We start from the raw sequence: 14,517 nt of genomic DNA, 5'->3' as shown, positions 1-14,517 counted from the left end.
TATCCAAATATCCGTTATCCAAATTATTCCGAAAACCATACATTCCAGAAAGTGGGGAAAAAATTGTTGCTAAAAGCAAACTACTGAGGACATCTATAACAGCACTACTGAGGATATGATATGTAACTGGCACTACTGAGGACATCTATAACAGCACTACTGAGGATATGATATGTAACTGGCACTACTGAGGATATGATATGTAACTGGCACTACTGAGGACATGATATGTAACTGGCACTACTGGGGACATGATATGTAACTGGCACTACTGGGGACATAATATGTAACTGGCACTACTGAGGACATGAAATGTAACTGGCACTACTGGGGACATGATATGTAACTGGCACTACTGGGGACATGATATGTAACTGGCACTACTGGGGACATCTATAACAGCACTACTGAGGACATGATATGTAACTGGAACTACTGGGGACATCTATAACAGTACTACTGGGGACATGATATGTAACTGGCACTACTGAGGACATGATATGTAACTGGTACTACTGGGGACATGATATGTAACTGGTACTACTGGGGACATGATATGTACTGTAACTGGCACTACTGGGGGCTTCTATAACATTACTACTGGGGATATGATATGTAACTGGAACTACTGAGGACATCTATAACAGTACTACTGGGGACATGATATGTAACTGGCACTACTGGGGACATGATATGTAACTGGCACTACTGGGGACATGATATGTAACTGGCACTACTGAGGACATGAAATGTAACTGGCACTACTGAGGACATGATATGTAACTGGCACTACTGGGGACATCTATAACAGTACTACTGGGGATACTGTATGATATGTAACTGGCACTACTGAGGACATGATATGTAACTGGCACTACTGGGGACATGATATGTGACTGGCACTACTGGGGACATGATATGTGACTGGCACTACTGGGGACATTATATGTAACTGGCACTACTGGGGACATCTGTAACAGCCACTACTGGGGACATGATATGTAACTGGCACTACTGAGGACATGATATGTAACTGGCACTACTGGGGACATGATATGTAACTGGCACTACTGGGGATATGATATGTAACTGGCACTACTGGGGACATGATATGTAACTGGCACTACTGAGGACATGAAATGTAACTGTCACTACTGAGGACATGATATGTAACTGGCACTACTGGGGACATCTATAACAGTACTACTGGGGATATGATATGTAACTGGCACTACTGAGGACATGATATGTAACTGGCACTACTGGGGACATGATATGTAACTGGCACTACTGGGGACATCTGTAACAGCCACTACTGGGGACATGATATGTAACTGGCACTACTGAGGACATGATATGTAACTGGCACTACTGGGGACATGATATGTAACTGGCACTACTGGGGATATGATATGTAACTGGCACTACTGGGGACATGATATGTAACTGGCACTACTGAGGACATGATATGTAACTGGCACTACTGGGGACATTTGTAACAGCCACTACTGGGGACATGATATGTAACTGGCACTACTGAGGACATGATCTGTAACTGGCACTACTGGGGACATGATATGTAACTGGCACTACTGGGGATATGATATGTAACTGGCACTACTGGGGACATGATATGTAACTGGCACTACTGAGGACATGATATGTAACTGGCACTACTGGGGACATCTATAACAGTACTACTGGGGATATGATATGTAACTGGCACTACTGAGGACATGATATGTAACTGGCACTACTGGGGACATGATATGTGACTGGCACTACTGGGGACATTATATGTAACTGGCACTACTGGGGACATCTGTAACAGCCACTACTGGGGACATGCTATGTAACTGGCACTACTGAGGACATGATATGTAACTGGCACTACTGGGGACATGATATGTAACTGGCACTACTGGGGATATGATATGTAACTGGCACTACTGGGGACATGATATGTAACTGGCACTACTGAGGACATGATATGTAACTGGCACTACTGGGGACATTTGTAACAGCCACTACTGGGGACATGATATGTAACTGGCACTACTGAGGACATGATATGTAACTGGCACTACTGGGGACATGATATGTAACTGGCACTACTGGGGATATGATATGTAACTGGCACTACTGGGGACATGATATGTAACTGGCACTACTGAGGACATGATATGTAACTGGCACTACTGGGGACATTTGTAACAGCCACTACTGGGGACATGATATGTAACTGGCACTACTGAGGACATGATATGTAACTGGCACTACTGGGGACATGATATATAACTGGCACTACTGGGGACATGATATGTAACTGGCACTACTGAGGACATGATATATAACTGGCACTACTGGGGACATGATATGTGACTGGCGCTACTGAGGACATGATATGTAACTGGCACTACTGGGGACATGATATGTAACAGCCACTAATGGGGACATGATTTGTAACTGGCACTACTGAGGACATGATATGTAACTGGCACTACTGGGGGTATGATGTGTAACTGGCACTACTGGGGACATGATATGTAACTGGCACTACTGGGGACATGAAATGTAGCTGGCACTACTGGGGGTATGATGTGTAACTGGCACTACTGGGGACATGATATGTAACTGGCACTACTGGGGACATGAAATGTAGCTGGCACTACTGGGGAAATAACATGTAACTGGCACTAAATATGTGCAAGAAAATGATTGCTTGCCATTTAAAGTCAGTCCCTGAGATAGTACACAAACTTTGTTTCATATTATGAAACCTTGTTTTATGCACAAATAAAATATGTTTGTGTGTATTTCATGTGTTTGTACAACATAAATGCAAGATACCTCAAGATACATCATTCAAATATAAAAATATTCTGAGATACAGAATAATCCGTTATCCAAAATTCCTCCGGTCCCAAGCATTTTGGATAAGGGATACTCAACCTGTGTTAATGAACTTTCATTACACACTATTCCCCTTCTGTATCCATATGTTAAGTTATATTTACATTAGTACAGTTCCCTAATTTTGTTTTATATTCTGGATTTATTTCATAGGATCTTTATTCCTGGCTAATATGAGGACTCTTACACCAACTGCAGAACCAATTGAAGTAACCGTTGTATAAATAGTTAAACACAAAGTTTATAGAACAGGTGCACCCTGAGGCAGGTGCTGGTCTAATTCCCTCATGGTTCATTAATTTATCTCAAACACTTTCTTGGGGTAACAACTCCGGGATGTCAATCACAGTGAAGGAGATGGAGCAGAATTTGCATAAAGCTTTAAATATCGCCAAATATGTCACTGTATCTCAGTCATTCTGATGGTGACATGTGATGCGTCCCAACTCTCCAGAGCTTCTCCGCGGTCCTAGGATTCGGGAGAAGACGGCTCAGTTGTCTCTGTAACTTGGATGTGATACACAGAGAACACGGTATGGTAATTCCCTCACGTGTGTGACTCTACCCTCATTCTGTGCTCATAGTGTAAGCGATATTATTGTACATGTAGCTAAAGTGGCTCCCGCTCAGTATTATCCCCATTGGGGCTTAATATTGTAGTTTCTGTACTAGATCTCTGCCAAGTTCTCCTGATATGTAACAATAATGTCATTAATCACATTATTACAGAACGCTGACTCTCCCAGCAAGACTGTAATTGTGGGCCTTATTCTAGTTCACTCTTTCTGACAAAATCCTTCTTAGATGGACAAAACCATGTGCACTGCAGGGGGGTAGATGTAACATGCGCAGAGAGAATTAGATTTGGGTGAGTTATTTTGTTTCTGTGCAGGGTAAATACTGACTGCTTTATTTTTACACTGCAATATAGATCTCACTTTGAAGTAAAACCCCACCCAAATCTAATTCTCTCTGCACATGTTACATCTGCCCCACCTGCAGTGCACATGGTTTTGTCCATCTAAGAAGTATTGTGTCAGAAAGAGTGAACTAGAATAAGGGCCTGTATGAGTGAGTCTGATTATTAAATTCATATATGGTGAGACCATTAAATGGTTATAAAGAGCAACAAAGGTCATGCACAATTCATAATAATAATAACAATAATAATAATTTTGATACAAACCTGCAAAATCATCATAAGATGGAAATAAAGGAAATATCTGTGTGAGAGATGTGCAAAATATCCACTAAAAATCCCAGCGTCGCTCACATTTGTTATATAAATTCACATTTCAAAAAATGGGTACTTGTGTATTAGCATGGCGCCCACTAAGCAATTTGCCTAGTGGGCTATTCTGCGTAGGAAAATCGCATTGCATTCCATGGGCCATTTTAAGGGACATGCGATGCGATTTTCCTATGTAATTTATTCACTGCACTGAGCCACGAGGATCGCATCGCATGGCATCGCACCTCCCGCAAAATCGCATGCGATTTTATAGGGTGTGCAATGCAATGACATTACCTATCCCATAATATGATTGTATAACATACAATGTCCACGCCACCCTGAAACGGCGGCGGCGGAACGCGTCTCTGACCTTTTCATTCCCCCACTATCCACGTCAGCGTAGAAATCGATTTTATATAGTGTGGTGAGCGCAGCGAGCCACCGAGCCCGAAGCGTGGCGAGCAGACACAGAATACATGTCAAGTAATCCACGGCTGCTTCGGGCTCAGTGGCTCGCTGCGCTCGCCACACTATATAAAATCAACTCCACGCCGATGTGGATAGTAGGGGAAGGAAAAGGTCGGAGGCCGCGTTCCGCTGCGCTCGCCACGCTTCGGGGTGGCGTGGATAGTGGGGGGGGGCCTAAAACATCATTGTATGTCATACAATGATATTATGGCATAGCTAATGTCATGGCATCGCACACCCTAGAAAATCACATGTGATGCGATGCCCCAGGGCTGAGAGAGCAGTGAATAAATTACAGTAAAAAATCGCATCGCATCACATGACCCTTAAATGGCCCATGCGATGTGATGCGATTTCTCTACGGTGCCGTACGTAGCAAAACTGGGCGCCGTGAAAATACACAAGTACCAAACAAATGTGTTAAAAAAGATGATATTTCCTATATGAGGTGACATCACAGGTCATTATGATGGATTCAAATTTAAAATTTTTGTTTTGTTGAAATCTGCCTTCAATGCTGTCGGAAACATAAATCTACTAACCTGGCTAATGCCATATATCTGCTAGTACCAATGTCACCACATCATTAATTATGCAGATCAGTTAGTTAATCCATCCAAATATTTAGACAATATTATTAGTAGATCAAGTGTACCAATCACAATAGGACAAACACCCTCTTTATGGAAAGTCAGTCTTAAATAGTTGTCACATTATAAAGACGTCCTTCATATTCATGGTAGGACGGTACAATCTATTCAGTCATTGTTTTTCATACTTCAGAATCCTCCCAAATTGTAACACAATATCTTCAAGTGAACAGAAATATGATGTATCATTAAAGTATAATGTTTTATCAACATTTCTTTTCTTCATACGTGTTGCGAAAGAGAGTATCAGTTAGTCTTTATTGATATTAATATTTAGGACTTTCAGCAGTACCTAGGATCTCCCGTAATTCATCTGGGGGTCTAACTTTTAAGCCATGCGGCTCCGACTCTAAGGAACTCACTTCCCCGAACAGATCAAGAGGCCCCCACTCCAGAATCCTTAAAAAAAACTCAAGACTTTCCTGTTTACTCAGGCATTTCCTTAATTCCCTAAAGTATTATTTATGAAAAGCTTTTCTGTACTTCATTGTTCCTGTACTGTATTACATTCATTCTATATCTTGAGTCCTATTGGAGAAAGAGTGCTACTGTATATAAATAAAATTATTATTAAATAGGCTCCAGACTTTCCTGTTCTCTCAAGCATTTCACTATTATCCACTTAAACTTGTTTTCTTTTGTGTGCTGTAATGGCAAATGTAAAGCACTTTAAGTCCTATTGGGAGAAAAGTGCTATATAAAAAAACAGTGTTATTATTATTATTATTATTATATTATACATGTCAGGCAACGTTCCTTGTAAACATGTCCACATTGTGTGATGTATGTTGGCACTGAATTAAAGGAATATTATTATTGTATTTAGTCTGCTGTGAACTGTCCATATGTTTAACCTTAACTGTATCCTATAACAGATTTCCAGTCGTCGTCCCCCCCCCCCCCCCCCCAGTTTCCTCAATATCTTAACTTGTGCAATTCATTCGGTCTAGTTGCTTCTCGCATTGCTGAAACAGCACTGTATAATCGTCAGCATCCAAATGTAATAATCACGCCGAGCCCACTGTATTCACGTCTACACAGAATCTGGTGCTTATATAACTCCTGCTTACAAATTAAACTATTGTATTACAATCAACACTTAGGGTGAGATGTTTTAAGCTTCAAAAAGTGACAACGTGGAGAGTGATAAACAAGCAGCCAATCAGTTCCTACCTGTCAAACCCAGCCTGTAACATGACAGCTAGTGTTAGGAGTCATTATTAATGACTCATACCTGTCTTGCCTGTTATGGGTTAATTTCAAACTGTGTTGGTAATCGACTCTCTGGTGGCCTCCAGTGGTGAGTCTGTGCCATTTCAGCCCAGTCCCCTGTGGATAATTGATGCACAAGTGTATCTCGTTATCCTTGCTGGGCTGGAGGTCACAGGTGTGTTGATTACCTGAGGCCTTTATAAGGCATCCTGACCTGTTCAAACCTGCCAGTCATAGCTCATAGTTCCTAGTTCCCAGTGCTGTGTGCAAGTCTGTTTTGTCTGAGCTCTTATTCTCTGTGGGAGTTTGTGCTAGTCTTGCCTTTGCCTAATGGTATCCTGCTACAGTGAACTCCAGCTAAGCACTCCTGCTGAGCACCCTGAGCCCCAAGCCTGATTTGTGCTACACTATCCATGTTCCTGGTCACAGTCAGCGGTCCTGTCTGCCTGCTCTGTAGTCCCCTGAGATCTGTCTGCAGTATCACCATCATACAGATAAGTCAGGGGCTTCCCCTACAGCAGCTTCTTTTATTATTTATTATATGGTACCATCTCTGCATTGGTGCAGCAGCTCACACTAAGGGGTCAGGTTTGCCTTCTAGCGGTCATTCCTTCCCTGTGCTAGAGTCTGGAGTTTTATTTTGTATATACCAACTTAGTGCATTGTTGCACCCGCATTTGGGTACCCCATCCTTTGTGTACCTTTAGTTAGCTTTCCCTCTTGCACTCTTCTCATCTTGGCAGACCCGTTGTCCCACATAAGACCAGGCGGCATCAAGGACGGAGCCGGCATAACCAGCTCCATCGAATGCGGCTGTTATTGGTGAAGCCTAGCACTGCATGTGTCCGTCAACCGCTAGGAGAGGCAATAGAGTTAGGGGTCAGGTTTGGCGGTACCCTCCAGAGTCCTTACAGATAGGAGCTGATTGGCTGGATGTTTATCACTCTCTACTTTATCACTTTTGAGGCTTGATGCAATTGGACCCATTGTCAGTGGTGCAGAATATACGATCATAATGGAAAACTCCAACGTACGTTTCACTACTGTTTTCTCAAGGCTTTTTTGCAGTTGTAAGTGGGTTGCCATATTGTCGCTGGCAATACCTTTGAATGTTCTATCATTTACACTAAATTATGGTAAGGGTATATATATATTGGATTTAGAATTAGATATAATTACAAGTGCAGCAGTTATACTTTTCTCAATTGTTATTACACTGGATTTGAGAAGCACTGGCATAACCTGGACTTCAGCACACCATATACCTGTATCATAGTATGTTAAGTAAACGTTAAATACTAGCAGTATAATTAGCATTTATTTACAGTTTCTTATATAGTGCGGCATATTCCGTTGCGCTTTAGCATTAACATTACAGGCTCACTGTTTACTGGTCAGCATTATTTTTTATTTATATCTACAGTATGTTGGCATTTTTACTGTGTCTACATTTTGGCAGTAAGTACTTTGACCCTGTCAACATTTCATATTGTGTATATATCCATTAAACAAGACATCACCTTTATAAAACACAACCATAAAGAAGTGTTTTAACTCGAAAATGTACCCATTTTCTTCAATTTTCTATCTATCTATCAATCTATAGCCTACTGTATATACATTATTCCCTACCACCCTAAAACGGATCATATGATGATATACACCATACATACTGTACGTATAGTGGCAAAAACCTTCCTCCATCTTTTTGTTTAAATAAAGTTATCAAGATAGAACAATCTAACTTCATTAAATGGAGCACAGTTCCATTTATAACCACAATTACGTTACCCATATCCAGCATTCTAGTTTAATCTTCCATCATGGAACTAACATTATCAAAAGAAGATTTTATGTTTCATAATTTTTTTTTTTGGTATTTAAATATGAGAAATTGGAGATTTGTCAATATTAATTAGGTGACCCTCAAATCACCAAACAGAACTTCTGATAAACAAAATGCAATCACTTTAGAACCATTAATGAGAAATAACCAATTTATCTGACAATTTATCGAGAAGAGACATGGAATAGTAAGAATATTTACTGTATTATTTGTAACGGTTAGGGTTACTTTGCTTACAAACATTACAAAGGCCTTCCCACCTATATTCCTTAGCATTTAGGGGGGGGGGACATTCCCATGACCACAACCATATAATTACTTCCAACGTCAACTGTAGAAGCTTCTATGCACAATGCTGAAGGTTTCTAAATTAAGAACCATGGTCTTTCATTATGGCGCCACTTTCTTCCCAAAAGTAAAGGATGTGTTAATCCCTTGGCTTTAAGCATACTGAAACCCATGCTGTAGTCCTCCAACCTACAGTAGGTAATTATGGGGGTTCCAGTAGAGGTAAATAAACCTTGTACAGTAGTTGTAACACGGCCATCAAAGATGAGTTGTCTCAAGTCTGAGAACCCTTTTCAAACATAAACTATTTTTAAAGACAATGATATTTGTTTACAATGAGAATATGATTCTTTTTGGCCATATGTGCTTCTCTTTGCAGTAGGACCTGTCTTTACATAAATAGAAGTAACATGATATGGAAAGTGGAAATTACAGCAAGGTGACAGAGTTCCTCCTTCTTGGGCTTTCAGCAGACCCCGTCCTACAGATTCCACTATTCCAGTTCTTCTTGATCATTTACATGACCACTGTGGTGGGGAACCTTGTGCAGATAGTGGCTGTGAAAGCAGATCATCGCCTACACAAACCTATGTACTTATTTCTGGTCAACCTGTCTTTTGTGGACATCTGCTACACCTCAATAACAGTTCCCAAGATGCTGGTGAATATCCTGACAGTAAATAAAAGTATTTCTTTCTCCGGCTGCTTGATTCAGGTGTATTGTTTTCTCCTTTTGGCTGAAACAGAGTGCGTCCTCCTGGCGTTCATGGCCTACGATCGGTTTGTCGCTATCTGCGACCCTCTACGCTACAACACAATTATGAAAACTGTGGTTTGCGTTAAGATGATCAGTGCATCATGGCTGACTGGCGGCATCATATCATCTGTGGACATGTTTTTTCTATGTCAGTTGACTTATTGTGGCCCTAACACAATTAACCACTTTTTCTGTGAGGCGACTTACTTACTGCAACTTTCATGCAGTCAACTATCATTAACAAATGTTGTCAAATTTGTGGGTAGTTCTTTAGTGCTCCTTGTACCTCTTTCTTTTATCATGTATTCATATATTAATATCATCAGAGCCGTATTACGGATCCAGTCCAGCAGATACAAAGCCTTCTCCACGTGTGTGTCACATCTGATCATAGTGATTCTCTTCTACGGGTCGGCAGTGTTCATATACATGAAGCCGGAACACACAGGGAACTTAGCGGACAAAATATTATCTGTGTTTTATACAGTCATCACCCCATTGTTAAACCCTATCATTTACAGCCTGAGAAATAAAGATGTTCACGGAGCACTTAAAAACTTAGGGAAGTCTCTGGTCATTTCAATACCCAATTTACCGAAAGGGTGTAAGGAAAATGTAAACACACTCAGATGACTTTTAGTGAACCTTTATTAAATAAAATATCCCTAAATCCCTTGGTGAACACTTTGTTAATCATAAAATAAATAATTATCTTTTTTTAGAATATCATTTCAATTGATAGTTTTTTAAAAATCAAAAATATTTATTGTTTTTGCATGGAATACACATTTTCAAACTGCAAATTCAAACCAAAAATAGGTGTGCATGATTTTTTTTGTGTTTTAGTTTAATATTATTATTTTTGTGCATTTACAGTATTTGACTTTGGGTGTGGTACAGGGGTCCAACAGTCGGGATCCCAATTGTCATTAGCCCGATGTCGGGATCCCGACTATCTGGACTCAGACAGCATGTTGAGCCCCTTCACCACGCTGCGGGTACGGTGGCTCACTACGCTCGCCACCTATTCTATTCTCCCTCTATGGGGGTCGTGGACCCCCACGAGGGAAAATAGTAGGTGGCCGTCGGGAACCCGGCTGTCTGTGTTTTGACAGTTGGGATCCCGACGTCGGGTAAATGCCTGTTGGGATCCCGACTGTCGGGACCCCGTCCGGCACCCTTTGACTGTAATTAACTTTCATGTGGTAATGGAGAACAGGATCGGGAAGGGATAGCAGGACACATTGAAGGTATGCTCACATAAATGCAACACAATTACTGTAGATGTGAAGACAGACATGTATGTCATGAACTATATCTCTTGCAGGTGCTTGCGCATTCAGGCAAAAATCTGAACTAATGCTAGATACACAATATAGGATTTTATTTCCCATTTCTCAGGCAGGAGCAAAAATATGGTATTGTCTTGGGGGAAAAGGCGCAAAATTGGGAGTTCAAATAAATTGGTTAAATCAAATGGATCTTTGTCTGTTTTCCAGTGTTTGAGAGCAAATGGTCAAAAAAAAATGGGACCAGAGATATTTTTGCAGGGGTGGGCAAAAGTGGGAGATGCTGTAAGTAATGTGGGCAAAGCAGTGGGTAATGTGGGAGGAGATACAGTGGAAATAATAATAATAATAATAATAATAATGATGATAATAACAGCTCAAAACACAAAGTCATTGTTTAACTTACTGTTATAGGGGATTTAATGTAACCTCTGGAGAGAGAGATAAAGATGGCCGCCACCTCCCCTTGGACTTCCACTGCATTTTTGTTTCATTCTTCAACTGGTGGGTGGCGGCATTTTAGTTCTTTTGCATGGTGGAAGCCCATCGAGGACTTCCAAGGCATCTTGGTTACTATTAGCCGATGCTCACCATGGCCATCCTGTTGTCATGTTGGATCACCCTTTTTGAAAATACAACGTGGCCATGGTGAGCCAATTGTGGCTTGTTGCATCATTGCTCTACCACCTTGCATAGGCTAAAACGAGCCATCATGAGGCCAGGGGGACAGTCCAATGGTGATGGCTGGATGAGTGGCAAAAATGCAAAAGAGCTGAAAGGCCACCAGCCACCAGGTGAAAAATGAAGAAGACACCAAGGAAGTCCAGAATGGACAGCAGCCTGGATGGGTGGCTGCCATGCAAAATAGCTTAAATGACACCACCCAATGGGTGAAGAATGAAGAGGATGCAATGTCCTGGGTGGGTCGCACACATGCAAAAAATCTTCAAGGCTGCAGCCCCCTAGGAGAAGAACAAAGAAGATGCCGATCGGCCATAGTACACGGCCATGGCCGACAGTGCCACCTGCTGCCTGGCCCGACGCGCTTTCCAGCATCATTATAAAACAGACCTGCAGGAATGGCATTTTACCACCATTCACCCTGAAAAATAGCCCTACATGGGACAAAATTCATTGGGTCCCCCATATTAAATTAACTAGCAATGGCCTTTTGGAGCTGGCCCTGGATGTAAAATTATGCTGGAAATGCATAGGTCATCCCAGCCAAATAAGTCATCCCCCCCACCTAGTCAATGTAGGCCATGCATTCTTAGGGAATAAATGGCCCTTCTCCAGCCTACTCTAGGCTTAGGCTGAAGCATTTGGATATTCAGCGCACCCCTTGCCAGTGAATGCCAGGTGTATAGCTTTCAGTTAAAGACAGAATAAAGTAAAATTGTCTGTTATAGGAGAGCTACAGGTCCCAGCAACAATAAGCTCCAGCATGTGGGACATGATGGGCCAGCTGGTACGTATAGTCTCCCTGTAAAATAGATATGAAAATAAGCACAGTATACACACACCGTAGAAAGTGCAACTTTAAAACACTCAGGGTGACATTCTATGGGATGCGATTAATAGACTTTTGCGATTTTTTTTCGCAAAAACGGCCGAAATCGCATTTTTTTCCATTTTCGCATATTTAATGAGCTGCGAAAATGTGAAAAAAGTGCGATTTTTGCCAACAAGTTGGACCAAGGCCCCGGAACCGGACTCTTCTGCCCTGGAGCCCCGGAGCCCGGACCCAGGATCCAGGGACCGACCTACGGGCTCAAGGTAGGTAAGTATCAGTATGTGTGTGTTATGTGTGTATTAAACTTTTATTTTTCAGGGTGTCAGTGTGTTTTATTTAACTATTTTTTGTACTGTAGAACTACAAGTGCCAGCGGGCCCTTTAATGCCCCGCATGCTGGGACTTGTGGTTCTCCAAGTCCCAGCATGTGGGGTAGGCTTGCTGGGACTCATAGTTTTACAGTAGAAAACAATAGTTTATATTCTTTTTTTTACACTTTACATGAGCCCGATGCCCACCGCCCAGGGGCATCGGGGACAGCCCCGGACTTTCAGCATGGGCTGGTAAGTCCTGGAGGGGGGGGGACCCCTTCTTTTGGGGGGTCCCCACTTCCCCAGGACCCCTGCCCATGCTGACCAGCCAGGGGGTTAATGCTTTGGCCGCGGGACCTTATATAATAAGTGTCCCCCGGCTGTGGCATTACCCTGCTGGCTGGTTGGGTCTGGTGCTGGTTCTTAAAATACGGGGGACCCCGTATTTTGGGAACCAGCGCCAGACCTTGAGCCTGGTGCTGGTTTCATTAAATCAAGGGGACCCCTATTTGTCGGGGACCCTGATTTTATGTCACCAGCACCGGCTCAATGAGCCCGGGGCTAATTATGCTCGGGCGGGGGACCCCGCGCTGGTTTTTTTTTTATTTTAATTTGCGCTTTCCTGCAAACGTGCAATTTTCAGACATGAAAATCGCACATTTTCAGGACTAAAGACACCGCACCACCTCGCACCTATTCGCACTATTTGGCCCGTTTTTCGCATCTCATTAAATATGCGAAAAACGGCCCAATCTTGCGATTTTAAAAAGGGCGAAGTGGTGCGATAAAAAAAATGCGCATTTATCTCATCCCATAGAATGTCACCCTCAGTCACTCTTACATATGCTAACCTTGGGGGTTATTTTGCATCACTCTCTTTGACAAAATCCTTCTTAGATGGACAAAACCATGTGCACTGCAGGTGGGGCAGATGTTACTCGTGCAGAGAGAATTATATTTTGGTGGGGTTTTACTTCGAAGTGAGATCTATATTCCAGTGTAAAAATAAAGCAGTCAGTATTTTCCCTGCACAGAAACTAACTAACCCAAATCTGTGCAGGGTAAATACTGGCTGCTTTATTGTTACACTGCGATTTAGATTTCAGTTTGAAAACACCCCACCCAAATGTAATCTCTGCACATGTTACATCTGCCCCACCTGCAGTGCACATGGTTTTGTCCATCTAAGAAGAATTTTGTCAGAAAGAGTTAACCAAAATAACCCCCCTTGTCCCTAGTGCCGGCTGGTCCCCTTGTCCAGTAGAATCCGCTGCATGGATATTTAAAAAAAAAAAAAAACATACAAAAATACACATCTCACCTATCCGTGGGCACAGATTTGTCATCTTCTCCACCTAAGGGAAAAAATAAAAATACCCCTATCCCCTCCAACACAGATACGCTATGTGTACATGCATGCAGTGCGATGCACGCAAGTGTTGGAACCCACCTTAGTTCAGACACTGTTAGCCACCAACCAATCAGCAGCAACTACCACGGTTACAGGCTGATGGTTGGCTGTAGAATCAATTCAAGAGCTGAATGAGATGTTGGGGGTTAGTGCTGGTAAGTAAAAAAATGTTTTCCCTGAAATATAGAACAGAGATATTTTACTATCAAACACAAGCTATAGGTTGGTAAAATCAAAGACTATTGTCTTGACCGTTTCACCACATCGTTCCATGGGAGGCTATTGAAGTTATTAATTATACTTGATGTATCAGATGTAGTTTTTATGTGCAGGTGCTTATGATAATTTCCAGTCTGGTATAATTAGTGCTTAATAAATGATATCTAATGTAGACATTTAATCTGGCTTTAGCATGAACCAATCATCCGAACCCCTCTAGAAACTAGAAGGGATCCCGGACATCATTGACACAGTTTCATGTCCTTCCTTCATTGGCCAGTATCTAATAACCCATTATCATTGTCCACAGGTCATTGTTTCATCGTGGATATCCAAATAGCTTCAATGCTAGTGTCTTTATCGCCCAATGCCTGTACTTATCAGGCCTCAGGCATATGAAGCGTAA

At 41.9% G+C, this 14,517-nt stretch overlaps 1 protein-coding gene across 1 annotated transcript; it reads left to right on the top strand.

Annotated features, from left to right (window-relative positions):
- Nucleotides 1–9,026: 9,026 nt before the first annotated feature.
- Nucleotides 9,027–10,001, top strand: LOC146063074 (olfactory receptor 1D2-like). The gene has a single exon (XM_083175088.1). The coding sequence runs from the start codon at nucleotides 9,027–9,029 to the stop codon at nucleotides 9,999–10,001; it is 975 nt and encodes a 324-aa protein (XP_083031214.1).
- The last annotated feature ends 4,516 nt before the right edge of the window (nucleotides 10,002–14,517 follow it).

The sequence above is a fragment of the Crinia signifera genome, chromosome 3 (assembly GCF_055691185.1).
Source record: "Crinia signifera chromosome 3, ASM5569118v1, whole genome shotgun sequence".
Taxonomy (NCBI): Eukaryota; Metazoa; Chordata; class Amphibia; order Anura; family Myobatrachidae; genus Crinia; species Crinia signifera.
Note: the sequence above shows the minus strand (reverse complement) of the source record. Positions and strands in the feature narration are given on the sequence as shown.

Coding starts and splice junctions, on each gene's coding strand:
- LOC146063074 (XM_083175088.1), top strand. CDS start 9,027: ATGGAAAGTGGAAATTACAGCAAGGTGACAGAGTTCCTCCTTCTTGGG.